We start from the raw sequence: 25,695 nt of genomic DNA, 5'->3' as shown, positions 1-25,695 counted from the left end.
TAGGAAATATTTCATTTGGGCGCCATCTAGAGGTGAGTAAAGACTTCAACATTAAAAATCATAAAATAGGCAAGAAAGTATTGCAAAAGAAACTTCAGTGTTTATTCATCACATGTAAATGAAGGCTGCAGTGCTTTTAACTCCAAATATTACTCTAATACCATATGAGTCAAATCTTATTCATAATCTCTCACAAACAATGACAGTGTTCATAAAATTGAGTTCACAAATTTAAGATTCTTCCTTGGAACACATCATACATAAATATTAGCATTTCAAAAAAAACATAATGCATTTACCCATCACAGGCCAAAAAAGCCTAGCTGAATAAAACACCGGAAAATACAAATCAGAATCGCAATGATTAACCTTACCATTTAAAACCAAATTAATAGTATGTACCAACATAAACAGAATGTGTCTTATTCAAATTGCAACAGCTATTTTATTAGCAGATAGCTCAGTCAAATCAACCTAAGCAGGGGCAGATTTTCACAATACAGCAAAAGCCATTTCACAATGCAGCTATGTTTCACAAGTCACGCATGTATTCTTAAAGAGTGGCGTACAACACATTCAAAGCCTTCACAGCAGTTTGCTATGGCCTGTTATAATTCTGTGCTGGTGTTCAAATCCTGATATTTGAGGTCTTCACACAGACAGGAAACATTAAGTGGATAAAAAAGGCCCTTATGCTTGTTAAAAGAGCATGCAAGAGTCCTATCACAGTCAACTGAATATAAAATACTAAAACCCACTGAATGAAGCACCTGGATTCAGATTTCATCAATTAGAGTGATTATATGCATGTCTTTTTTAATGTATATATTTATTGTAGTTTTAATGCTTGTTGTTGTTGTTTGAGAAGGTCATTGTAATAGGAAGAAACTGACTAAGGAATCTGGTGTCCAGCACCAAATACATCTTCCTCCTGATCTATGGATTTTGATTGGTTAGGGCAAAATGTGAAGTCTGCATATACTTTCAATGTTTTATATGTTGTACTTGCGCGATTACAAATATATTCCACGGCTGCATAGTGTATTATTGGAAGTCATTTCTAGCAAAAGCATGCATGCTACCATTACAGGACCTGTTGAATGCATTTCTTCCCACACAATCTAAGTGAGCCTGACAAAATATTGACCTGTGACCTTTAGTATTGATACTGGTTCAGAAGTGACCCTGCTGCAGACTGTTACAGGTGCTTATGTAGTACTGAACGTGAAAAAGGCTGCTACTATATATCATAGTGTGCTGATTGAGTAACCTTCATCAGAGTTCAACCCCTTATGTACATTATTATACATACATGTGTAACCGTAGAGAGTGAGGGGACATGCTATTGTTCATCATGGCATGCCTGTCCCCTTGTTCAGAAGTGTACTTAAGGTCACTTGAGTGTGCACGTGAGAGAAAGGAGGAGAAGAGCAGGAAGCTGGGAGGAACTGAGGACAAGGTTACTTGGAAGAAGTGGCAGGCACGTTCATGGGCATGGGGCGCCGGGCGTTGGTCACCTGACGTTGCTGAGCCAGGAAGGACTGGCCGGGCGGTACTAGAGAGTTGGATCGCCCGCTGAGCCGTGACTCGATTGCCATCTTCTGGAAGTTCAAACTCTGTATGTTTTTCCACAAGACAACAACAAAACAAGAAAAACAGTAAACACAAAGCTGTTGATTTTTCAACAAGATGACAATGTAAAAAACAAAATGCTTAAAAAGGTGTTCTGTACGATTTATAACCGTCCTTTAGGGTTGTTGCTTGTCAGACTTTAAGAACATGATCACAGCTGAAAGCCATGTCACACTGGGATATCAACTGTCGTTAATGTCAGACTATAACAGACTCATTAAAAATGGATGCACGCAAGAAGTTTCACATCATCAATCCGTTACACGTTCTGTGACGGTGAGCTGCATTTACATGTGGGATTGAAATGGTGGGTAGCAAACAAAGCGTTGATTTTAATCATGGCTTCTCTTGAAAAGAAAAATGGAAAAAACGAAGACGTGTGTAGAGCAACGTGTGGTTTGTTGTTGTCACACTAATTGCGTCATCAGGTTCTGCGCTCCTATTGGATTTTGATTTGATGGGGTCTTTGTAGGATTGTGCCTCAAAATTTCTGACTCTGGCAAAATTTCAGTGGAGGTAAAATTTAATCACAAGTTTACAGAAACTACAGCTGTCACAGAAATAGATATTTTAAGACACCTATTTCAGTTTTAAATATCAGGTAATTTTTCAGTCATATTTCTATTTATCTCACAGGAATGATGAATAAATAAATACCTTACAGCATTTAAAGCATTTAAAGCCCAAAAAAGTAGTAATCCATATGGCTTTAGGGGGTTAAAGGATTAGTTCACTGTCAAATTAAAATTTCCTGATAATTTACTCACCCCCATGTCATCCAAGATGTTCATGTCTTTCTTTAAGGTTTTTGATGAAAACATTCCAGGATTATTCTCCATATAGTGGACTTCAATGGCCTCCAAACGGCTGAAGGTCAAAATTACAGTTTCATTGCAGCTTCAAAGCCTTCTACGTGCTCCCAGACGAGAAATAAGGGTCTTATCTAGAGAAACTATCACTCATTTTCTAAAAAGAAATTAAAATTATATACATTTTAACCATAAACGCTTGTCTTGAACTAGCTCTCTTCTTCTTCTTCTCTATTAGAATTCCGGCAGTGTAGACACTGCTAAGTGTATTACTGCTCTGCTCAGGTCAAAGTTTGAACTAAATTGACCCTTCGCAAAGACCCGCCCCCCTTAGTTACTATTGCTTTGTCCGACAAGCCGTGGCGCTGTCACACCACACGCAGTGAAAAATACATCGCGGAGCAAAGAGGATACTGAAAACAAAGCAGGTTACTTATAATATTAAACAAATTCCCAGCTTTCAAACTGTGTAGTTATTAAAGAAATTCAAACAATAAAAACCGTTTTGTGGCTCTTTAATGTGTCGTGACCAGAGTCATGACAGATTGCTGTAGCGCCTCAGCTCAAGAGGCTTGTAAACCGATCATCTCTTCCTACTAGTCCATTTATAACATCAAATAAACATGAATAAACATGAGAATGAATGTTGTTTCAAACGCGTAGAGACGTCAATATACACAATTTTTCAAGTTTAACTCCACTGAGGTTAATCTTCTAACTACTGGCTGCTTTGTCGGACAAAATGGCGGATGCGGCGTTCTGATTGGTTAGATCGCTTGTCAATCAAACTCCCGGCGAAGGGTCAATTGTCATATACAATATGCTAGTGCAAGTATATAACAATTAGTTCAAACTTTCGAGTTCCGGTGGAAAAGTGAACTTTTCTTTAAAGAGAAATGTCGGAGGAGCTTGAGTTTGTTTCCCAGCCTTATTTGTTTGAATCGTGAGAGCTGTCTAAGCTTACGTTACTCCTACATCCTATGCCATATGCCTTAACTCGACTCTCTCGTGAACGCACGGACAGACGTTACCGGAGGCTAGTGATTACAGCTATGGATATTTTTCTTACAAAAATGCATCACTTCACTTTAGAAGGCCTTTAATAACCCCCTGGAGTCATATGAATTACTTTTATTTTATAATGGATGGATGTGGTTTTTTGGGCCTCAAAATCTCAGTTACAATTCACTCCCATTATAAAGCTGGGAAGAGCCAACTCTGATTGTGTTTGGTTGAAAGAAGAAAGTCATAAACACCTAGGATGGCTTTATGGGATAATTCTCAGTTTTGGGTGAACTAACCCTTTTTAATTGACAAATAAATAAATAGCTTACAGTGTTTTTAATTGACACTGTACATTATAAACATACCTTATTATACCAAGCTGTCACAATTAACTTCTCCTCATATTCCCTCAGTTTGGCTTGCTCACACTCCCGCTGAGGAAAAATTGCACAAGAACAGACATAAGTGAAGGAACAATAAACTGGAAAGAATGATAGTGTGAGTGAGAAACTAAATCTGAAATTGCTGGACATGAATAACATAATAAAGCAGTTTGTGAGAAGAGATGGCTGCTCTACCTCCAGAGCATTGATCCTCTTGTCTTTCTCAGAGAGCTGCACTTTCAGTGACTGGATCTCAGCTGAGGCTGGGTTTAGCTTGGGATCCAGAGCTCGAATCACCTTAAAAAATGCACAATATGTATAACTATTGGAAGATGGGGGTAATACCAGTCTCTTTTTTCAAAAAAGAAGAAAAAAAATTAACAGAGCTTAAAATTATGCAAGAAAGCATATATTGACAGATTAAAATTGTAGTTAATTGATATGCAGAAAATGAATTCAGTTTTATTCCTCCTAATTATACATAATTCAATAACATTAAAAAAATATTGAGGACTACAAAATGTCTGCAAATTTGTAACACACGCAAGAGCATAAATCATTCAGTAGCAAAATAGGCAGTGTATATAAGAGTTGAATTTAATGTAATTACATCACGCGCTTTCTCCAGGTACATCTTGTATCGTTCCTCCATCGCCTTCATGTCCTCATCTTTCTTCTTCAGCGCTGCAGTAAGCTCGTCCATCTTCACACCTGAAAGTGACATTTATCTCTAAAACTGAAAGGAATTTTCAAGTTGATAAGATTTTATATTTGACTCAAAGAGGATCATTTTTCGGTTTGCCACAAAGTTGATGGTTTGAGCGAGTGAGTGCAACTCATTCTTGTCTATGAAGTAGTGAAGGACAATTTAGGGTCAGATCAAAATTTGGAAGCTAACTGGTTTGAGTAGCATCTGGCTGAAGGTCCTCCAACAGCTCTTTCTTCTTCATGATTTCATCTTGTGCCTCATTCAGTTGCACCCTGGGGAAAAAAAACAACAACATTAGGACCATAAGCTTCAGAAGGTGCATTAGATGCTCAAATAAAGCTAAAACATCAAAGAAAAATCTACACTTACATATGAGCATCCAGCTTCCTCTTCAGATGAGACTGTATGAAAGGAATCAAGGAATGTGACTTTTAAATGAAAAGCCACTACTATCAGAAATGTAAAATCATGCTGTGCATAAATCAAATTAAAGACCAGGACTGCATTTCTCAAAAGCATTGTAAGCCTAAGAGGAATGAAAAACCAATGGTTTCTACAATCAACTTAGCTCACAATGCTTTTGAGAAATGCAGCCCAGATCATTTAGTAAAGGGCATGTTTATACATGTTTATGCCCAAAAATGTACCTAAACAGCACCACCAGGAGGCCTGAACACACACTTACATCGTCAGGTTTGGCTCCCTGTGTCTGCAAGGCCTTCTGCAGATCCTCTACCTGCTGCTGGAGCTCGCTGACTCTTTCTCTGTTTAACCTCAATACACATAAAACAACGCAAAAGGCTTTTACAGGTCTCCCAAGGGTTTTTACAAATGGACTGAAACTGACTAAAATGAAAATATACTCATTAAAATCAATACTATAAAATCATTTAAAGGGATAGTTCACCTAAAAATGAAAATTCTGTCATCATTTACTCCCCATGAAGTTGTTCCAAACCTGTATAGATTTCTTTGTTCTGCTGAACATAAAGGAAGATATTTTTTTTCCTACTATGGTAGTCAATGGGGGGTGAGATCTGCTTGGTTACAAACATTCTTCCAAATATCTTCCTTTCTGTATAGCAAAACAAAGAAATGTATACAGGTTTGGAACAACTTGATGTGGAGTAAATGATGACAGAGTTTTCATTTTTAGGTGAACTATCCCTTTAGGCATGTGATTTAAAACTATGGCACTCATTTTTAACACAAAATGTCAAGTTAAAAATAGTACAGCTTTTAAAAATGCATTCTAAATGTACCTGTTCTCAGTGTCCAAATGGCTACGTCCACGACGGGCCTCCTCCAGCTGTACTTGCAGCTCAGTTATGCGCTCGTTCTCCGACTCCTCCTGCTGCAGCCGTAACATCTTATTCTCATGCTGCAGACGGATGAATTTCTCCCTGGAGAAGCAGATACAGTATACACATCAACATATACAAAATATTTAGGTGTCCTAAATTTTTCATGCATAAAACATGCTTGTGAATGACAAAGACATTTGATAAGTTCAGAATGGCATACTACCATAATAGTTTTGATAATGACCTTCTGTTATAATTTTATATATATATACAGTACAGTCCAAAAGTTTGGAACCACTAAGATTTTTAATGTTTTTAAAAGAAGTTTCGTCTGCTCACCAAGGCTACATTTATTTAATTAAAAATACAGTAAAAAACAGTAATATTGTGAAATATTATTACAATTTAAAATAACTGTGTACTATTTAAATATATTTGACAAAGTAATTTATTCCTGTGATGCAAAGCTGAATTTTCAGCATCGTTACTCCAGTCTTCAGTGTCACATGATCCTTCAGAAATCATTCTAATATGCTGATTTGCTGCTCAATAAACATTTATGATTATTTTCAATGTTGAAAACAGTTGTGTACTTTTTTTTTTTTCAGGATTCCTTGACGAATAGAAAGTTTAAAAGAACAGCATTTATCTGAAATACAAAGCTTCTGCAGCATTATACACTACCGTTCAAAAGTTTGGGGTCAGTAAGAATTTTAATTTTTATTTTTTTGAAAAGAAATTAAAGAAATGAATACTTTTATTGAGCAAGGATGCATTAAATCAATCAAAAGTAAAGTAAAGTAAAGACATTTATAATGTTACAAAAGATTAGATTTCAGATAAACACTGTTCTTTTGAACTTTCTATTCATCAAATAATCCTGAAAAAAAATATTGTACACAAATATTTTGTACAATTGTACACATTAAATGTTTCTTGAGCAGCAGATCAGCATATTAGAATGATTTCTGAAGGATCATGTGACACTGAAGACTGGAGTAATGATGCTGAAAATTCAGCTTTGCCATCACAGGAATAAATTACTTTGTGAAATATATTCAAATAGAAAACAGTTATTTTAAATTGTAATAATATTTCACAATATTACTGTTTTCACTGTATTTTTAATTAAATAAATGTAGCCTTGGTGAGCAAACGAAACTTCTTTTAAAAACATTAAAAATCTTAGTGGTTCTTAGTGGTATATATATATATATACACACACACACACACACACACACACACACACACACACACACACACACACACACACACACACACACACACATTTTTTAAATTGTTTGTATGTATCTTTACATTTAAAGATTTATATTTCAAATAATTTATGCTTTTTTGCGCTTTCTAGTCATCAAAAACCCCCGAAAAACAATTCATAACGGTTTCCACAAAAATAGCGGTGCAACTGTTTTCAACACTTATAATAATAACAAATGTTTCTTAAAAGCACCAAATCAGCATATTAGAATGATTTCTGAAGGATCATGTGACACTGAAAACTGGAGTAATGATGCTGAAAATTCAGCTTTGCAATCACAGGAAAAAAATAAATTTTAATATATATTAAAATAGAAAACAGTTATGTGCGATGATTTAGCTCAAAAATACATCATACCTGTACTCAATGGGCAACAACTCAGCTGCCAGGTTATCATGGCTTGGACTTCCTGTTTGATACTTTTCTGTGAAGTGTGAAATAAGAACAAGTTCAAATTTTATACCATCTATCTTCTAAACTGAATTTTCAGTTTGTGTTTACTGAGCTGTGACCCAGACAGATCACAGTTCACGGCTGCAATGTGGTCAGAATATAAATGTAACAGGCTGTACTGCCTCTGAACTAACGGATTTTCTTGAATTTAAAATTGCCTATGCCAAACAAATCACTCCTTGAAGGAGTGGAGGAACCGTTATTGCACTTGGCAGAGCCTGTCTGTATTAATTCACGTCTGTGAGTGACCATCTTCATACAAATGCAATCTTTTCCTAGCAGGACACTGCAACATCTCCAGGTGTGGTATCTCCAGTCATACTGTACCTGCTAGTAATAGCTGGTCCTGTTGGGCCTGTGTGCATCGCAGTTCTTCATTGGTCTCTCTGAGAGAGTCCCGCTCAATGCTGATCCTCTGATAAAACAGTTATCACAGAGTTTGTATATCTGGTGCAACTAATTTCACAGAAATTACACACGTTAGCATTAAGTCATGTAATGTGTTAGTTGTCTGAGTATTTGCATGTGAATGTGTCTGTCTACCTCTTTCTCCTTCAGTACAGCATCATATTTCTCCTGAAATTTCTTCATTTCGAAGGCCAGGTTATCAGCCCTACGGGACTCATCAGATAGTTTCTTGTGGAGCTCCTGACCCTGAAGTTACAGAAACAATGTAATGTTGATATTTTACTTTCAAGTCTGAAGTTGTGTGTGAACCTTTATGTATATTCTCTAAAATACTCCAATATGAGGTCACCATTTAATATAAAAATATTAAATAGAACATATTTTGAAATGTAATTTATTCCTGTGATGGCAAAGCTAAATTTTCAGCATCATTACTACAGTCTTCAGTGTCACATGATCCTTCAGAAATCATTCTAATGCTGATTTGGTGCTCAGGAAACATTTCTTATTATCATCAGTGTTGAAAACTGTTGTGCTGCTTGATATTTTGTGGAAACTGTGACACTTTTTTCAGTATTCTTTTAATTCTGTCACTTTTGGTCAGTTAAATGCATCCTTGCTGATTAAAAGTTTTAATTTCTTTAAAAAAACAAAATAAAAACAACTTCTTGAACAGTAGCATACAGTATATCCAGACAACTATTTAATGTCTGAGTGGAAAAAACAAACACACAAACAACAACAACAAAAACAGTCAAATAAAACCAGTAACACGTTTATACAGTACCTGTCTCTTGTAAGTCTCTAACTGAGCTCTTGCAGCATTGGCCTTGCGCAACTCCTCTTCAAGGCTGACCGTGTTGTGCATGTAGGTCATATTCTTCTCTTCCAGAACTTTCACTTGCCGTCTGAGGTCACTTAGATCTTCTAACTTCTTCCTGTATGTCTCAACTGAGGCCTCTAGCTTCACTGCCCGGTCGGAGCAGCTCCTAAACAAACACAAATGAATCATAAAGACTTCCCAAAACACCCAGAGAGAATACTGCAAAAGACTACGTATTAAAACACGTATGACCCAGCACATACCTTAATATGTCTAATTCATCTTTAAGAGATCGTGACTCCTCAGCCAGGCTGGTCAGTTCATCATTACGATGCTGAAGCTCCACTAGTTGTTTCTCCAGCTCCTCACAGTGGATGCGGTAGTCATCTTTAGCTGCCTCCAGTCTGGATATTACACACATCCACACACATTCATTATTTACACTGAATGCTATTTCAAACTGAGACATTCTACCCACACTTGGTTCATTATTTCAATGTTTTACTACTTACGTGACAACGACTATATTCAGAACAACAGCGGGTTAATATCAAGTATGTTTCAGACAATATTTGGCCAGTTAGTGTGAGACTTGTAGTCAGATGAAGCTGTACCTGAAGTTCTCCTCCTGAAGCTGCTCGAACTGTATTTGTAGCTGGCTGTGCTTCTTCCCTGATGGAGTGCTGGGGTCATCAAAAGTATCAAGCTGATTGGCTCGATCAGTCAAGAGATCATTTTCAGCCAGGAGGCTGTTCCTTTCCTCCTGCAGCATTGTCACCTGATCAAGGGGGAAAAAGGTCAAACACCAGGGCTTTCTTGGAAACCTGATGTTTATTATGTCAAGGCATGTACGACCAACATACATGGCATATTTGAATTTAGGATTGTATTTAGAGTTGTACAGTATGATGTACACTACTGTTCAAAAGTTTGGGGTTGGTAAGATTTTTTAATGTTTTTGAAAGAAGTCTCTTATGCTCACCAAGGCTGCATTTATTTGATCAATACATAAAATACAGCGATACCAAAAAATATGATTACAATTTAAATAACTTTTCTATTCCTTCAATGGCAAAGCTGAATTTTCAGCATCATTACTCCACTCTTCAGTGTCACATGATCCTTCAGAAATCATTATAATATGCTGATTTGGTGCAAAATGTATTATTATTATCTTTTTTTTTTTTTTGTTGAAAACATTACACATTTTTACATTATAATGTATTTACTATCATTTTTGATCAATTTAATGCATCCTTGCTGAATAAAAGTATTACTTTGTTAAAAAACCCAAACTTTTAAATGGAAGTGTGTGTAATATATATATTTATTATATATATATATAAAAAATAAATATATATATATAAAAGGAATATATATATTATATTTATATAATATAGGATTATATATATTATTATTATAGTGTGAATTATCACAGATCAATTTTTCCTTTTACATAAACTCCACATTAATGTAGTTTCTAAATGAATTAGCAAAATAAATAATTCAGAGAGTAAAACAAACCCACCGTTAATGTTAGGTAATGTTAAATGGCTTTTATTCTTGTTTTAGAGTTCTCCAAATATAAAAACCACAGCAACCTGATAACCCAATACCTTCAGCACTGAACCCATGAGCTCTTTTTGCCACGTACGCACGCACGCACGCACGCACGCACGCACGCACGCACGCACGCGCACACACACGCACACACGCACACACACACACACACACACACACACACACACACACACACACACACACACACACACACACCATTATGCCAGTGGTTAGATTGGTTAGTGGCAACGTAGAGTTTTAGTTTTAGTTAGGCTAGGTTGCCATGCATTTGTTTAGTCTTACCTCTCATTGGTCATGGATACTTTTACTCAATCTGTCAAGAATCAGCAACACATGAATTTCTAACCCATTTATGGGTGTGGGAAAGTTAACATGGCAGTACAAATCCTGCAACAATACATACCTTTAAAAGTATATATATTTATATTTACTATTACATTACTTTTCCAAAAAGGAAATATATAGCTAAACATTTAATGAAAATTTTACAAAGAGGTAAAATAGTTTGTTTCATCTCTTTGCAAAAGCTAAAAACAGACTCTGCAGAGACAAACAAAAAATACTTGCACTCAAAGGCAAAATCTGTTCATCCATGAAGGTGAACAAACAGAACAGCAGATATCAGAAATGCTGTTCAGTGAGCTGACACTTACAGTCTGCAAACACAGACGCAAAAACACATGCTGTCAATGCCTTTTTGTATGCATTAGGCTTGCAAATATTTCTGTACCTGTGTACATTCATATAGATATGTATATGTAGATACAGTTTTAGTAATAATAATAAAACAATAATAATAAAAATAAAATAATCATTTTAGAATAATAATATTTACATACTGTTTGGATTCTGTGCAAGAACCATTTTTGTCACAATCTTAACATTTGTAGAGATGCTTTATAGCCGAATTAAGTTTGTTTCATTAAATCAACTATATTGAGCAGAATATTAGGGATGATTCTGCTTCAGATTCTGTTATGCAGTCTGTTTTGTTTAAAGCACAATACAAATAAATGTGACTTGACATTTAACATTCGTAATATTATTGTTTCTTTGTAGATGCAAATGCTTTGACAATAGTTTTACTGAAATCGGTATCTCACCTGCATGTCGAGCTCCTGACAGCGCTGTGCCAACTCTTCTTTCTCTGCTATGACCTCAGTCAGATCCTCCAAGGCTTTCTTTAACTACCAAGAAAACATCATTGAACAATATTTCAAGATACTACATTTAATAACAATATCAAAACAGTTCTCTGATGGCATGATGTTGTTATATGTCTGTATTTCTTACCTGATGTTCAACGTCTCCAAGAGGTTCTGTTCCTAACTGAGACATATTCTCCTTGCTCATAAGCTGTAATCAATAAAATTCCTTTTCATTCTTTATTAAAGAGAATATATGACCACATAAAAATATCTGAATAAAATGAATGGTCTCTGACCTCTTGAATCGCAGTCATCACCACATGCTGTACAGATTCCTCCAAGGTCATGATTATCTGGATATACTCTGGACAAACAACAATCTCACAGGGTTAAAAACCATGAAATATAGATGCATCACAAGAAAAATAGCAGCATATGGCATGAGGTAGAGTAAATAGTGACAAAATTTTAAATTGACCATGAAATCAAAATTGATAGTTCTTGTTTGTTTTTTGATTTTATGGAACATTGCAGTGCTTATTACAAACGATTTATCTGTGCACATCATTATTTTTATTTAAATTCATGTGCCCTTGTGATTTTTAATCAAAATAACTTCCTCTCCCTTTGCAACTACATCTCTTCTGTATTTTTCCGCATGGAAACAGGACAATCTGTCACTCAAATGAGATCACAGCAATAGCAAACAACAACGATCCAATGATCCAATCAATTCCCAATGGACAAAATCAAGTCACACCCTAAATTTTTTCTTGTTTGAGAAGCCATTTCACTCGGATATACATCACAATAGGGAAAAAAAGTTTATCACAACTTCCGTTTCATGCCGATCATGGCTGCGTATAAGTCCACTTTTCTAGGCCCTTCCAAGCCTTATAATGGCAGTGAATGGGGGGCTCCAATTTTGAAGCAAAAAAAAAAGTGCATCCATCCATTGTAAAAGTACTCCACTCGGCTCCGGGGGGTTAATAAAGGCCTTCTGAAGCGAAGCAATTGTTTTTTTAAGAAAAATATCTATATTTAAAACATTAATAACTACAATAAATAGCTTCTAACAGACGGCCGCACACATCGATTTGCGGCGGAAGAGTAACCTCTTACCTGATGTATGAGGTAACAATGAACGTGGAAGCACAGAGGATAGAGCAAAGCAATACACCGGTCACGAATTAGAAGTCTATAACTTTCGTCTAAAATTTTAGTCTAAATTCAAAAATTTTAAAGAATTCTAAAATTTTAAAGAGGAATGTCAAGGGATTTTGATATAAGAAAAGAGGAGCTTGGTTTGTTACACAGCCCTATTTGTTTAAATCACGAGAGGTGTCTTAAAGGTCCCGTTCTTCGTGATCCCATGTTTCAAACTTTAGTTAGTGTGTAATGTTGTTGTTAGAGTATAAATAAAATCTGTAAAATTTTAAAGCTCAAAGTTCAATGCCAAGCGAGATATTTTATTTAACAGAAGTCGCCTATATCGAACGGCCAGTTTGGACTACATCCCTCTACTTCCTTCTTTAATGACGTCACTAAAACAGTTTTTTGACTAACCTCCGCCCACAGGAATACACAAGAGTTGCGTTTGTAGAGTGTGTTTGTCGCCATGTCGTCGAAACGCTGTTATTTACACCGGGTCTGATTCCGGCTCAAATTGGTAAAATTAAAGACATGTTTACAATAACACTGAGCGCGTGCATCTCCACGTTATGGTAAGAGGCGTGACCTTTCCGGGCACGGTGCGCTCAGAGCTGTCGAATCACAACACAGGAACCACTGGCACAATCAGAACTCGTTACGTATTTCTGAAGGAGGGACTTCATAGAACAAGGAAGTCATCAGCCCGTTTTTATGACAGTGGAAACAGCGGTATACAGATAAGTAAATTATGTGAAAAATACTGTTTTTTTACACGCGAAACATGAACACATGTTATATTGCACTCTATAAACACAATCAAAGCTTCAAAAAACCACGAAAAACGGGACCTTTAAGCCTGGAACACACCAAGCTGACACAGACGAATTAGAGGCGATAAAAGCAGACTGCAGGGTTGGCTCACGTCAGCAGCGTCTGGGTCCAAAGTTGCCCTGACACACCAAACCGACGCTCGACACCCGACGGCCAAGTAGCACGTCCGTTCTGCGCAAGACAAAATGCCTTTCCGTACCAGCAGGTGGCATTAGCTGAACAATCGATCAGAATGATCAGAAGGCGCGACTGACAGACGACGAGCTCCGACGACGCTCCGAAAAAAGCAGATGAGGACCAACTTCAGCCGACGGTGCAGAACACAATGAGAAAACTTTGTCGTAGTGATGGCGAGATGAAGCCTCATGAAGCATTGAAGCTTTTCAGCCAAGTGGTTCACAAAAGGGTTCATTTCTCGAGACTTCATTTGCTCACAATACCACCTGGTGGTCAAAGAGTGTAAAACAAGTAGACACATTACAGATGACCTGATGTGATCTAATACACTTTATTTTGCGGCAGTTATGGCTTAGAAATTACAGTGAAGAAAAAAAAAAAACAAATTTCCACAAAGACTTAAATATTTATTTGAATGTAATGTGTATTTTCTGGTTGTATATAGTGACGATTGTATAACATAACTGTGTAATAAACGTATTGGCTTTAAATGAATGGGGCTATTAAATGTGTGTAATAAATTCTTTGGTCATTATATGCAGGAGGGGAGATATTATTCTAAAACCACACAATCTGTGGTGATCTCATGGGTTTATATATCTGTCAAAATATTGTGCCAAGATTTGAACCGCATCCAGTCGAACCAGTCAGGCAAAAGCGATGCTTCGAATGTCATCAATGACGTCACTGATCTAAAACGATACAAGCTTCGATACGCGCTTCACTGAAAGCTTTCGGGATTTCCCGACACACGCTCCGAAGCCTCGGCACAGACTGTAACATCACTACTTAGTCGTCCGACGAACAAAAACTGCCAGACGGCCGACTGTCGGCTCGATGTGTTCCGGGCTTAAGCTCATGCTACTCCTACATCCAGTGTCATACATCGCGTGACAGGTTACTCGTGACATGATTTGACTCGCGCAGTATGCGTATGGTTGTCTGCTGGAAGCTAGTTATTTTAGATTAGAACGTTTTAAATATGAATATTTTTCTTACAAAAACCCATCGCTTCTCTTTAGAAGGCCTTTATTAACCTCTGGGAGCTGTATGGATTACTTTTATGATGAATGGATGCACTTTTTTTAGCTTCAAAATCAGGCCCCCTTTCACTGCCATTATATAGCTTGGAAGACCCCAGGATGTTTACAATCTCCGATTGTATTCATCTCAAAGAAGAAAGTCATATTCACCTTGAATGGCTTGAGGGTGAGTAAATCATGAGATCATTTTCATTTTTGGGTGAACAATCCCGTTAAATGCGAGCACTGCGAGTTGCTGTTGTGATGTCACAATAGTGTTGCATTGCGGTCTAAAGAACTGCCTGAAGTGAACATATGAGTAGACTCACTCCCTCTGTCAAAATCAAGAGGTTGAGGGTCTGTCCAAATAAACTCCTCTCATCAACTTGATGAAGTTGAGCACAATTCAAAAAAGGTGGCGGGGAAATGGAAGTGCTTAGGGAAGTTTGCGAGTGTATGTCAAAAAGTGGAGTTAAATGAAGCCCTTAAGGTTTTTGGGTGAACTATCCCATTTACTACCTTGTTTCCTGTCACATTTGACTGCACACCCCAGGATGAGCTGTAGGAGGCGTCCCAGCTCTACTTGATCAGACTGCTCTATCACACGCACCAGGTCCGGCAGAGGAAAACCTGTGATCTGCTGAGCTAAAACCTGAACACAAAGTGATCATAACACATAAAGAATTACACATACAAGCATAGATTTTTATTAGAATGAATCCAATTGTATCGTGATTGTGCCTTTGTTAATATTGAAAAAATTGCAGGCATTAAAATATCTGTAGCTCATACAGACAGTGCTATAATTAAACCACCCAACAATTACACACTTATATGTGACTGTCAGCATGTGTAAATTGTTAGATGAAAGGTTAATTCCTTGTTGTCATTTCAGAGAATTAATGGCATGAAACAGCAGAAACGGTTCAAATGATGCAAGCATTTTAATGAACCAAAACTTGGTGTCATTTACCTCATTATAATAATCAACAATCATCTGCAGGATCTTTTTGAGGTTGTTCAGCTGTAAAAACGGAGTGAAACAAAGGCTTTAACTTTCACTAATACGTTATACTTGACTAGTATTAGAATTAGAATTAGATATAGCACAAAGGTCTGGAAGGAAAATAAATGTACCTTGAGTCTTACATTATCTCCAACATCCTCTTTAATGCGGGACAGCCAGCTCTCACTGAACCATGAAGGATCTCTGTAATTGAAACATATTGATCAGTGCAGTTCAGTTTTATCTAATTCAGATACTTTCAGATGCTTTCATTCAGATCAGTCGGTAAAATCAAATCAAATATGTCTTGTTCTCATCCCATTCTGCTTTAATGTAATCAGAATTTCATCACACTCTCAGACTCTCTAAGAACAATATATGCTAAATTTGACAACACTTAAATGTTTATTCAACAAAAAAACAAAAAATATATACATTAAAACTAAGGTAATATGACTCTGAGGACTACCAACAACTCAATACAAGTCATAAAATATTCAGACACTGACAAGCTGAGATATAAATCAGTAATGCTGACCTGGAAAGAACAAATTTGATTTAGTAGAGCAAGAAGGGAAAAGGAAGTGGGAGGCAACTGAAAAGTGTAAAACACAGTCAAGTATGAATAAATGAATGAGTCAAAAACACTGCAGCTCAACTGGTAGTACATGGCGCTAGCAACATCAAAGTCTTGGGTTCAATTACCAAGGAACACTCATGCCAATCAAATACACAGAATGAAAGCAATACAAGTTGCTTTGGATAAAAGCATCTGCCAATGAATAAATGTCAAATAAATGTAAACACACTCACATCTGATTCAGAGCCTGTGACATGGCTGCCCCAGAGGTCAGATCCTCCACCGTCTTACAGGGGGCTGCGGTTTTGAAGGTCTGCAGCTGAGGCCACACATACAAAGAAATGACACATATGGGTGTAACGATACCCTCATGTCATGATTCGATACATATCACGATACTGAACTCACAATATGATATTATTGTGATACTCCAAGACATTTGGTAAAAGGTTAACAAAAAAAATTCTGCTGATTAAAATGCTACATTTTGGTTTTACATTGGGGGTTGAAATGAATAGGCTTGGACTTGGTTCTGGTGACCCAATGCACAGGACAATGGTGAAACCAGAATAAAAATATTCATGATTCTGTAGCTGAACATACAGAATTATTTTAGATCAATATGCTTGCACTCTGTCACTGACTAGATATATTTAAAATAATGTAGACCACTTTTTACTGGTAACATAAGACATTTGGCATTATCAGGACCCACAAATATTCCCCCATTGCATTATTATATATTATATTCAACATTAAGTATATTAGTTTATAGTAGTTTAATGTAGTACTGACACTAAAACTCTGTAAACTTGAATTTTTTCCTCACACAGTAATTTTCATTTTGGGAGAACTATACACAATACAGATTGTCACTAGTCTATCCACGATACATATGTGACCCTGGACCCCAAAACCAGCCATAAGTCGCACCGGTATATTTGAAGCAATAGCCAACAATACATTGTATGGGTCAAAATTATTGATTTTTCTTTTATGCCAAAATTCATTAGGATTTAATATATAAGTAAAGATCATGTCCCATGAAGATATTTTGTAAATTTCCTACCGTAAATATATCAAAAATGTATTTTTGTGAGTGGATATGCATTGCTAAGTACTTCATTTGGACAACTTTAAAGGCGAATTTCTCAATATTTAGATTTTTTTGCACCCTCAGATTTCAGATTTTCAAATAGTTTTATGTATCTTGGCCAAATATCCTAACAAACCATACATCGATGGAAAGCTTAATTATTCAGCTTTCAGATCTCAAATCTCAATTTAAAAAAATTGACCTTTATGAGTGGTTTTGTGGTCCAGGGTCACATATTGTTGCATTTTTATGTTGCAACATATTGTGACACAATATATTATTACACCCCTAGTATATACTGTAGTACTAAAATAAACAATGATAAACTACAAGTACATATTACTACAGGGGTTTCCAAACTATTTTGACAGCAAAACCCCTTATATGTAAAATATTTACTTGTTGTACCCCCTGAGATTTTATGTTAATATTTCAATAATTTAATGACACATTAATAATAATGTATATTTTATTGTAATTATTATTATTATAACTCTATAAAAAGGATTTCAGTTTTATTTCAATTAATTGAGCAGCCCCATTTATTTATTTTCATGGTAACACTTTACAATAAGGTTTTGTTTGTTAACATTAGTTAACTACATTAGTTAAACAATACTTCTACAGCATTTATTAATATTAATGTTAATTTTTACATTTACTTATACATGTATAATGTACTATAATACATTCAAAATTGTATCTGTTAACATTAGTTAGCTAAAGCACTTGTGATCTAACATGAACAGTGAACAATTGTATTTTTATTAATTAATTACTATTAACAAAGGTTAATAAATGCCGCATATACTCTCATGCAGTGGTGTAAACGTTAACAAAATGCTCCATCATGTTGTTAATGTTTATATTTACTAAAGATCTAAATTTTTTTTATAATCTCCAGACTAGTGAATTTGATAGCCTATAATAACACATAAATTGTGCAAATTTGGGTGTTCAGTTCTGACTACACCATTAGAGATCACTATATAAATATCATTCTGGGATACTAGCAAACAAATATTGCGTTTAAAATGAGCCATACATTCAGATAATAACCATCATAAGCATGGGCATGCCATTCATTGCAGCAGAATGAAAGAATGCAAATATATGCAGACACCACATAGATTATTATCCAGGAAAGATAGTGGTCTTTTAAACCTTACAAGTCTTTTTGAGAACTATTCAGAAGGGCCCTGGTGCAAACGCAATGTAAACACAGCCATGGATCAGAGCCAAATACAGAGAATCGCAAGCACGCGCCGTACGCGATCACAAGCCGCAGTCAAAAATCAAAACGACATATCAAACTGAGACTGGGAATATCTGATTGCATAAGAGACATTCCACAAATACTCTAGCTAACCAGATTAGACACCTAAATCGGATGAGGAAGGGGCTGGCTGTGACTGTTTGTGTTGTTTACATGTCTAACCGCATTTTTGAGTCTAGTTTGTCGTTATTTTACATATTGGTGTCGCGTGCTGGACGGGTGCCGCGTGGAGAAATGAGCGCATTTGTTAATGTTGTAATGGTGCGCCGCAGACCCCGTTTGGTTTACATGAGCAAGTGCACATTTAAATGTCTTATTTCCGGTATTTTTGACCATGGCTCCAGAAGGAAACGACTACCTGCGACAGGTAACGCTATCGTCCCGGATCTGATCGCAGATAAATAAACGATTCCTGGTTCTGGTTATCTTTAGAGCTAAACTAAAAGACAAGATCTTACCCAAATAATCAGGCTCTCGCACAGCGTTTTATTTAAATCCATCTCTCCTCTGTGCTATCGGGCAAATATTTCCGTCCACCTGTCAACAATGCGCTTCCCTTTCCCACCTGCGAGTGTATTTGCCTAGCGCTACGTTCACGTCTATTGCGTCTACGCACAAATTGATACGTAAAGGCTTCGTGAATGCACGCCTCTGATACAGCGCGTGATGCGTTGATAAGGATTGGGGGATTGATGGGATCAAGAGCGCAACAGCAAGAAATGAAACACCAATGGTGTTTTGAGTTCAGGACAGCGAGCAGCCAATCAAAATAGAGATATGAGAAGACTGACAGACGGCTTATTTGGTGTAATAGGTTTGGTTTCCACACTATAGGAAAAGAATATGGGTAGGCTACCTAAGGGTAAATGTGAATAGTCAAATTTATCAACAAAAACTTAAAATGCCCCAGATTCACCTAAATAAGCATTTTTTTTTTTAACATAGGCTATTTAAATTTTAATATTTAGCTTATAATTAGGACGTTTCCCTCACATGACAGAAATATAGGGTAATAAACCATCTTGGTCAGTATTAGAGCTAGTAGATTGTCATCATCAGCTAATGACCATATTTCACTGTCATCTTTTTACCAATCTGTATCACGTTCTGACACAAATCCATCAGATTAACCTGGATTTATGGATTTAAATATTTATTAAACAATGCATGTAAAATATCAGATTCACTGATCAATGCTTCATGAGCCCAAGCTCACACAGTTTACAAAGACTGAGGACGTAGTCATAATTTTATTTTAGAGGCACTTATACAAATATGACAGGGCAGATAAGCTTCTAAACTAATGGTACATCATAAAGATAACTAGTCTAAACCTTTAAATGAACCTCACTCGCTCTGAATTTAGTAAAAGGAATCATATACAAAAAAATGAGTTGAAATAAGGAAGAATGATGTATCCTGATTTACATGGATTTGCGTTTTCTGTTGCTAAACATTAAACATTAATGTTTCTCAAATGTTACCTTTTTGTGATAAGATTGTGATGTAAAGTCACATGGGATGAGCTTACGTTTAGAAACAAATTAGTGCCTTTATTGCAAATTGCATATAAATTGCATTCTATTAAGTTTTTTAAATAACGCTTTCCTTTATCCTATTATTATTTTCACTTCAAAGCTGCATAATTTGGTCACATTATACTTGAGCTCAAGAAATAAGCCAAAAATACATTTTCTGTTTGAACTTAAACCTGCTAAACTTGATACGGACTTTAAACCATGACAGCCTTCGGATTCTTATTTGGGCCAGGGGCCTTTAACCCGCCCCTGCTATTTTCAGCCACTCTGACCTTGCAGTTTAGGCAAAAATGAGAAAGATAAATATTAGCTTGAGAAATTTTTAGCAAAAAGGTCCTGGGCAAATGAACTGATATGGTATGGAGCCAATGTGGAAGTGGGGTAACTAAGTCAATAAAGAATATCGAGTTAATTATTTAATACATTTATTAAATAGGGCCTATTTATATTTATAATATTTAAATATAAAATATTATAATATAAAAATGAAATTATATAATATATTATAATATTTAAATATTATAAATATATTATAATATAAATATGAAATAAATATTATAATATTTCAATAATTATTAAAAACTATACCCCATGCTTCAGCTACACGTACTGTACGTAGGCTAATATTATAAGCCAATGGGGTATAGTATTAAAGTAGGTTTAGCTTTATTTTAACCTGCTGGATTGCCCCGGTTATGAAAGTTCCAGGCATCCCATCCCAATGAAATGCCTTTCTTTGGTCATCCATATGGGACAGTGTTATTGTGTAAAACATTGACAGGTTAACCAGACACCTAACCTACTTAAAGTAGGAGGAGACAATCCATGTCTTTGAACCTGTGATAGTGGTCACATGACAAAAATAAAACACTGAAGACAGAGGAATGGCTTTGATCAGCACAAATAAGCTATTGCCAATAAATATTTTTTCACATTGATGAACATATTGCAGAGATCAGGAAGATTGCAAGAAACTTTCCTGAATTTCAGAAACCCAACAGGATATCAGTGTAGTTACCTAATCTCCAAAAAAGGCACTGAAGTGGGACTGAAAGCCCTGATTAATGATTAACCTGTCTGTCAAATTTACCGACAGTGAAGCTGCTGAGAGCATTCCAGTCTCTGCCTTCCATGAGAGAAAGCAACTGAATTACGAACAAGAAACATGCCCACCAGCCGTAGCTTCCACAACAGGTGAGAGAGTTGAACTGATATGGTAATCCTAAATTGAGTGTTTAAATGATGACTTTCATCTTGTATTAATTGTGTATATGAACAAAACAAATTATGGTTACACTTTATTTTAAGGTGTCCTTGTTACAGTGTAATTATACAGTAAAGTATAGGTTTAGGATTAGGGTTTGGTTAAGGGTTAGTGGCATGCAATTATGCATAATTTACTGTTATTACTATAATGTTATTAGTACACTGTAAAAAATGATTTTCATGACTTATCACAACATTTTTTCTTTTGTCAAATCAACTTGGATAATTAATGTGGTTCAGATAACATCATATTTTGAGTTTCTGTTGATTAAATCAATCGCCTTCATTGTATTAACTCAAATTTTTCATTTCAATGAACTCAAAATTTGAAGGCAACCAGGTAACTTAATACTTTTGAAGCTATACATGTATTATGATGAAGTGTTGTGTCCTGAGACTGCAGGTTAATTGTGTTATGGTATGTTGGGGCAATAAAAGGCTCCACACAGACACATTAAGCACTATGACATCAGATTTCAACATGTCAGTCAAACTTTTTTAAGTTCTAATTTGAACTCACAGTCCTACATTTCTCTTCCTATGGGATCATGTGCACATTGCTGTTGTTTTACAGACAATTTTGCTATATCTAGATACTATAACTGCAGGATATCAAGATATAATAACTACAAATAAAGTTATTTTCATATCAAAGGCAAATGTTTGTTCAGTACCGGCATATTTCAAAGCCTGATGTACCGTAAGGCTGCCTGATCTTGCGTTATCTGGTATGAGTAAACGCAGGTGTGTCAGACAGCTAAGTTTAGATTTTGTACGTGCTCCTCCGGACTTAGTCAGCCTATCCAGACTACTTATTGATAAAACGTTCAGTAAATTTTGTAAGACAAATCAGGTTTTATCTTGAGATTAATAAAGTTTTATTCTAATAAAGACTTCTGAATTTCAAAAGTAAATCAGCTGTAATGAACTGTAATTCAACTCATGATGCACATTTAATGATGATGATCTTTTAAACTCTATAGTCCTGCATTGTTATTTGAAGTCTTGAAAGAATGGGTGAACATAAACTCCACAGTATTGCACTTCAATAACTGCATCTCTTACTTTTGAAGGTTTTCTCTACTCTCAAAGATAAGGAGTCAAGGTCAGCCACACAATCCTCACGTGAACAACAGAGAGGTGAATACACACATGCACTAGGCGCCACAATCTGAGACCACTTGTAAAATTCCTATATTGTGTATTTTTCTAATTAAATGCAACATTTTCCATTAGAATTGTGTATTTCACCACAATACTACAAAATTAAACATAATAAATGACGTATTACTGCAATGCTTTTTTGAGTATTAATCTCTTAATTTCATACTTGCAGGATTTGCCTAAAATGTGGTTACCAGCAGGCAACAGGGACATCCACTGCCCTGTGTGTTTACAGATTGCCAGCTATCCTGTAGAGACAAACTGTGGGCATCTTTTCTGTGGTGCGTGTCAAAATACGTCATTGCACAAAAATATATGTGTGTGTGTATGTATGTGAATATATATTTGTATCTCAGATCTTAGTGATTTATGTTAATCATGCTGGTTCACTTAAGATAGACTAGAATAACTGGTCAACAGCGAGAGAGCAGATGGTGGTAGGCATTTACACTCCAAGTACTGAATACTTACCCAGTCATGTGACTCTGCAGTGTTGTGTATGGAGTTTAATATTATACTGTTACCATAGTTACGAAAGCCGTGCCCCTCTCCTGATCCAGATCACGTGAATACACACTCAGAGATGGAAAATTCGTAGATATACTTTAATAGCAAACTACAAGGTTTAATACAAAATTCAAAATGTAATACCATCACATTGTAATTCTTGCATCATTGGCACTTTAAATATAATCTCAATAAAGAGACTGAAATAAAGAGCAGCAAAGATAATACAAGCAATAAAAATTAGTAATAAAAATAAACAGATATATGGTGATTGCTCCAGTATCTATTGGTATTATTATTATTATTATTCTTTCTTCTATTTTATTAAATATATAAATAGTAGTGAACCTGACCACCTAATTTATGTTAAATTATTGCTTTGAGAGAGAGAAAAAATAACTTGGAAATGCCAGATTTATCTGAATCAAAAAAGCGATTGAATATAGCAACAAACCATATTTTTGTGTGATTTTATCATGTGAATAATGGAATCCCAATAACATTTCTGAATCACCAAAGTCAATGTATTTCAATGAAAAAGGAAATTTAAGGCATCTATTCGATAAAAAAAAGTTGTTGCAAATATTTCTGTCTGCCAAGAACACTTGGCACATGGTGCTATAGGCACATGGTAAAGGAAAGGCCAACGCTTATCTGTCATCTGTCTCTTTCCCTCTCTAGCATCATGTCTGATATCTTACTGGAAACATTGCTCCTGGTTAGATGCCATTAACTGTCCTTTGTGCAGACAGACGGTAAGAGATTTCTTAGCTCATGAAGTCTAATTAATATATATACAGTCAAACCAAAATGTATTCAAACACCCTGAACATTTCATTCATATACAGTTAATACTATATTCACTATAGTTAAAAAAAGAATAATAAAATATGATAAGATTTCAGAGTTAAACTGTATCAGAAAAAAATGACCTTAATTATGTCATATAACACTTAAGCAAATCATGGTCAATTCAAAGTGTCTAAATAATTTTTGGTTCCAAATTTTTTATCAATCTTACTGGTAGTCCACTGTATGAAGAATTTTTGGGTATAATATGTCACAGTTTACTTTATTTTGCTATCCTCACTTACATAAATGAACTATAGTGTCCTGCACTCACTAGTAAAAAAATATAAAAAATGTCTGAATAATTTTTGGCTTGACTGTATATCTATATCTTTGTGTATATATATATATATATATATATAGAAGGCAACAACTAAAATGAAAGGGTTGTCTTTTTGTGTACATATATACACATACAGACAAATCTCTCATTTTTTTTGGTCTTTTATTGTTTATACTCAGGTGAATAAGATGTGCCGTCTCTTCAGCGAGGACAGAGCTGACTGTAAAGAGAGAGAAGTGCTGAGGCATGTCAGAGACTATAACAAGCGCTACTCTGGAGCACCAAGACAGGTAAATAATACTTAGTCAGAGGAAGTTCCAGTTTACTCAGACTAAAACATTAATATAAATGTCATATAAGCGCTTTTCCAATCATACGCAATCTGATTTTTGCTAAGTCAGACTGAGACAATACGATTGTAGTAGCTCGGCATCATTCATCATGTAGTCAGCCTACAGTCAGCCTCGGCGTTGTGCCTAAAGCGCATGCTCCGAAAGACAGGTGACGGTTGACTTAAAGAACTTGATATATAACCTTTCTTTTTTTGTTGTCAAGCTCATGCCGCTCCCAGTAAATCAATGCAGTTACCATTATTACTTCTCAGCAAAGAGTTTATCATTTTATTTGCTCTGGACTATACCACATCACCACACCTATGTTGATTCCTGATGCCACAAAGGTTGTGAAACCACAGGCCAGGAATGGCATTGTTGCCTACAATTGGAAGACACCCACGAATATGTTTTTATTATTTAGACACGTCACACACTGATATCCCACGTGCTAGGCCATATGATGCAATTTTATTGTCGTCTTTTTCTCTCTAGGTAAAGGACTACCTGTGTGACACACCTCTCTTCCTGCTCTTGCTGGTGAGATGGCTGGGGAACATGAGCGGCCTGGTGTGGCTCTTTGTCTTGAGGGTGGCTGTTTGTGGATTAGGTGCTGCCATGTCCTTGGCCTCCCCATTGGAGACTCTTCCTGGGCCGTTGAGCAGTGTGCTGGGCATGCTGGATGATTTTGTAGTGGTCTTCCTTCTTCTCATCTGCATTATTAACATCAACCAACAGATGGGGCAACAGAGAACAGGAACACACACAGTCACACAAGGTGTGCTGACTGATACATTGTAGAAGAGTGATAATGTGCTTACTAGCATGTTGAAATTACACTAATCAACCTTGTTGGCAAAGGTTAACTGTGTTATGACCTGCTGCACTTTGGTCTTAGTGAACATGGAGTTCAGATGTTATAAAAACAGGCAATTTAAAGCGGTGTATTAAAGACAGATTGTACATAATAGATGTAAAGTTCTTTTGTAAATATTCAAGTTTCTAATAAATACTTATTTATATATCTATATTTTTGTTTAATCGCTTATCTTTCCCACAAAGGAAACCCAGACATGACACAGAAA

At 35.9% G+C, this 25,695-nt stretch overlaps 2 protein-coding genes across 5 annotated transcripts; one reads left to right on the top strand and one right to left on the bottom strand.

Annotated features, from left to right (window-relative positions):
* Window positions 1-78: 78 nt before the first annotated feature.
* Window positions 79-19,364, bottom strand: hook1 (hook microtubule-tethering protein 1). Of its 3 annotated transcripts, none has more exons than XM_048206785.1 (22): window positions 19,130-19,364; window positions 16,533-16,618; window positions 15,863-15,923; window positions 15,687-15,737; window positions 15,233-15,365; window positions 11,828-11,895; window positions 11,677-11,739; window positions 11,487-11,570; window positions 9,417-9,580; window positions 9,066-9,206; window positions 8,767-8,968; window positions 8,115-8,225; window positions 7,899-7,986; window positions 7,476-7,542; window positions 5,801-5,941; window positions 5,224-5,311; window positions 4,908-4,939; window positions 4,728-4,810; window positions 4,440-4,540; window positions 4,025-4,126; window positions 3,812-3,880; window positions 79-1,616 (listed from the first exon to the last, which is right to left on the bottom strand). In XM_048206785.1, the coding sequence occupies exons 1-22, from the start codon at window positions 19,169-19,171 to the stop codon at window positions 1,461-1,463; spliced, it is 2,133 nt and encodes a 710-aa protein (XP_048062742.1). In that variant the 5' UTR covers window positions 19,172-19,364; the 3' UTR covers window positions 79-1,460. The 3 variants fall into 3 exon arrangements, with proteins under 3 accessions (XP_048062742.1, XP_048062741.1, XP_048062743.1); XM_048206784.1 differs by having other exon boundaries at window positions 15,851-15,923; window positions 19,130-19,363; XM_048206786.1 differs by lacking the exon at window positions 19,130-19,364 and adding an exon at window positions 18,565-18,695 and having other exon boundaries at window positions 15,851-15,923.
* si:dkey-183n20.15 (RING-HC_RNF170 domain-containing protein) lies at window positions 13,854-25,694 on the top strand. 2 transcript variants are annotated; one of them, XM_048206792.1, is made up of 7 exons: window positions 13,854-14,900; window positions 21,306-21,403; window positions 22,549-22,615; window positions 22,812-22,920; window positions 23,828-23,901; window positions 24,458-24,568; window positions 25,106-25,694. In XM_048206792.1, exons 2-7 carry the CDS (start codon window positions 21,375-21,377, stop codon window positions 25,409-25,411), a joined length of 696 nt encoding a protein of 231 aa, XP_048062749.1. In that variant the 5' UTR covers window positions 13,854-14,900; window positions 21,306-21,374; the 3' UTR covers window positions 25,412-25,694. The 2 variants fall into 2 exon arrangements, with proteins under 2 accessions (XP_048062749.1, XP_048062750.1); XM_048206793.1 differs by lacking the exon at window positions 13,854-14,900 and adding an exon at window positions 18,910-19,038.
* The last annotated feature ends 1 nt before the right edge of the window (window position 25,695 follows it).

The sequence above is a fragment of the Megalobrama amblycephala genome, linkage group LG11 (assembly GCF_018812025.1).
Source record: "Megalobrama amblycephala isolate DHTTF-2021 linkage group LG11, ASM1881202v1, whole genome shotgun sequence".
Taxonomy (NCBI): Eukaryota; Metazoa; Chordata; class Actinopteri; order Cypriniformes; family Xenocyprididae; genus Megalobrama; species Megalobrama amblycephala.
This window is presented reverse-complemented; position numbering and strand designations above follow the sequence as displayed.

Excerpts from the sequence above, each read along its gene's own strand:
- hook1 (XM_048206784.1), bottom strand. The coding sequence starts at position 19,171 with ATGGATTTAAATAAAACGCTGTGCGAGAGCCTGATTATTTGG. Across the intron at positions 11,571-11,676 it reads TTGGAGACGTTGAACATCAG|TTAAAGAAAGCCTTGGAGGA; the intron begins GTAAGAAATACA and ends TTTTCTTGGTAG. Across the intron at positions 7,987-8,114 it reads CTGTACTGAAGGAGAAAGAG|AGGATCAGCATTGAGCGGGA; the intron begins GTAGACAGACAC and ends CTGTTTTATCAG.
- si:dkey-183n20.15 (XM_048206792.1), top strand. The coding sequence starts at position 21,375 with ATGCCCACCAGCCGTAGCTTCCACAACAG. Across the intron at positions 22,616-22,811 it reads CTCACGTGAACAACAGAGAG|GATTTGCCTAAAATGTGGTT; the intron begins GTGAATACACAC and ends TCATACTTGCAG. Across the intron at positions 23,902-24,457 it reads GTCCTTTGTGCAGACAGACG|GTGAATAAGATGTGCCGTCT; the intron begins GTAAGAGATTTC and ends GTTTATACTCAG.